Source organism: Suricata suricatta, chromosome 5 (genome assembly GCF_006229205.1).
Source record: "Suricata suricatta isolate VVHF042 chromosome 5, meerkat_22Aug2017_6uvM2_HiC, whole genome shotgun sequence".
Taxonomy (NCBI): Eukaryota; Metazoa; Chordata; class Mammalia; order Carnivora; family Herpestidae; genus Suricata; species Suricata suricatta.
In genome coordinates this window covers 96,661,897-96,664,285 of record NC_043704.1, presented here as the reverse complement: position 1 = coordinate 96,664,285, position 2,389 = coordinate 96,661,897, and the positions used below count along the sequence as shown (strand labels likewise).

The following is a 2,389-nucleotide window of genomic DNA, read 5'->3' as shown; positions in this document are numbered from 1 at the left end:
TCCTTACAATAGAATAATATGCATCAGCTAAAGAAAATAAACCAGAGTTTCAGAGATTAATCTGAAAAAAAATCTTAAACACATAGTATTGAGCAAAATCTATGTATATAATATGATACCATTTCTTTTTGTTCCCTTTCTTGTCCTAGTCTTTTATTTGTTAAACAGTAGTCTTTAAAAATAAATGCCAAAGGAAAGCTACAAACAAACCCAAGAGATCTGCATGTGGCTAGGAAATGGCTGTAATCCACAGCACAGAAGTTCCTGTGTTGTTCCATGGGGCCAGGAGGCGTCGGTGTGTGTGGTGTTCTCATCTTCTTCCCAGTAAAGGTCTCAAACAGCTGGGATGGGAGGCTGAATGCGATGACTGGTCCTAATTTTTGCTATTCAACCATTTTTTTTGATCTTGCTCTCTGACTCCGTACATTCCAGAAGGCTCAATGGATTTGTAATAAACGTCCAAGATGACGGGAAATTTCTTGCTCATTGTTTGCCTGAAATTTTGGCTTGTGTTCATCTTATAAAACAAAAAATGTTCTCCAAAAACATTCACAAGTTCACCTACTAAAACTCCTTTAAAGATCTCTGCCAGGGGTTCCATAGTGTGGGCCATCCTGTAACCAACAGGCAGGTGAGTGGGCAGCAAGGGAGAACACATTGCTGTTTACAATGCTGTATAAGGAACTTACATCTGATATCATTTCTATACAACTTTAAGCCACATATAACAATACCGTAGAGTACTAAATAGATGTTCACAGTAAAAATACAAAAATCGGTGTGCACTGATAAACAACAAGTTTGGGATAGTGGAGATGTAGGGAAAAGACTAGAAATGAGATCAACGAAGGGTAGCCAAGGGAGGAAGAGGTCAAATGTATCTGTACTACAGACCAACAGTTAACCTCTAGGCGGAACCTACAGGTGATTCCAGGGTCCCAGTGCAGACGGCCTTTGGTCCATTGTCAGAAAGTGGCTGTTTCCTACCATTTAATTTTTTCAGGTTGTTTAAGATAGGAAAATCATTCCTGACTTTATTTCCTTGTGGTTTGAAGTACAAATCTTACTTAATTCTGGAAAATAACAAAAAAGAGAATGAAAAGGAGAGAAGAGAAAAGAAAGGAAGAGAAAACATTCTGAAATTGGCATAATAAAATGTTATTAAGACCTGGCACTTTGACTTTTCAGTTCTCAGATGTTTATTATACTATATAGTTTTCTGTATATTTGAGTTTTGTCACAATTTAAAAAAGTAAATTATATAAAATTAGAAATAAGAAAACACTTAAAAAATTCTGACAAGCCAAAAGGAGAGGAGCATTTTTCATTATTCTACCACCATAATTCTACCATCCAGAAATAGCCACTTCTACATTTTGGTGTGTATTCTAGAATCCTATGTGTGGCAAATGAGACAACACTTTTTGTTATAATTTAAAATTTATATATTTTCAGATACTATATATGCATCCTCACATCTTTCCTGAAGGACGTTTTATTGTACTTCTGTAAAATGTGATATTTACTCAATCCTCCCTTGCTGGAATACAGCCTGTTTCAATTTTCATAATTTTAAATAATGTTTTAATGAATGTTCTTTTACATGTATTTTCTATACACAACCATGATAACTTCCTTAAAATACAGTTTTGTAAGTAAAAATTCTGGGCCCAAACTGTACACTGATTTTTAGGTTTAAAGTATATTTTGAAATTGCTTTCAAAAAAGATATTGTTACATCATCATGAGAGAGCCTATTTTCTCAGAGTAGCATTTATTATTTAAAAATCTTAAATAGTTACATAATATCGAATTTTACTTTTTCCTATTGGAAATTTATTTTTCACACCTTTGCCTATATCTTAGCTAGACATTCATCTTTTTTCCCATAGTTCTATAAGATTTTTATGTTAAATACATTCACTTTTCCTTATGAGATTTGAATATTTTCTCAATGTTGTATTTTGCTTTTCCTTTTAGTTTAGAGTGTTTTTAATGTCTTCAAATGTATAAGTTAAATCTATCAATATTTCCCTTTATGATTTCTGCTTATATGTATAGTCATTATGTAATCTTTAGCGTTTCTGTTTCACTTTCCATTTCGATATTCAACACATATGGAGTTTATTTTCGTATATTTGGGCATATGGTGCTAGGAATCTAATTCTATTTTATTATAGATTATTACAAATAGTTGATCAGCTGTCCCAAAGGCATTCATGGAATAATCCAGACTTAACCTGCTAACTTGAATTTTTTTCATTACTTAACTCTCTTCTATCCTGTTTGTGAATTTTCTATTCTCTTGCCATAGTCAAATAAGTTATTTTTTTCATGGAAAGGTATATTTCTAGTAAATTTTTGAAATAACTTTAAGAATGGAATTTTC

General features: G+C 32.5%; 1 protein-coding gene across 1 annotated transcript; it reads right to left on the bottom strand.

Moving 5' to 3' along the window:
* Positions 1-373: 373 nt before the first annotated feature.
* On the bottom strand, positions 374-613 carry LOC115292055 (protein CEBPZOS-like). Its single transcript, XM_029939952.1, has one exon. It carries the CDS (start codon positions 611-613, stop codon positions 374-376), a length of 240 nt encoding a protein of 79 aa, XP_029795812.1.
* Positions 614-2,389: the final 1,776 nt, after the last annotated feature.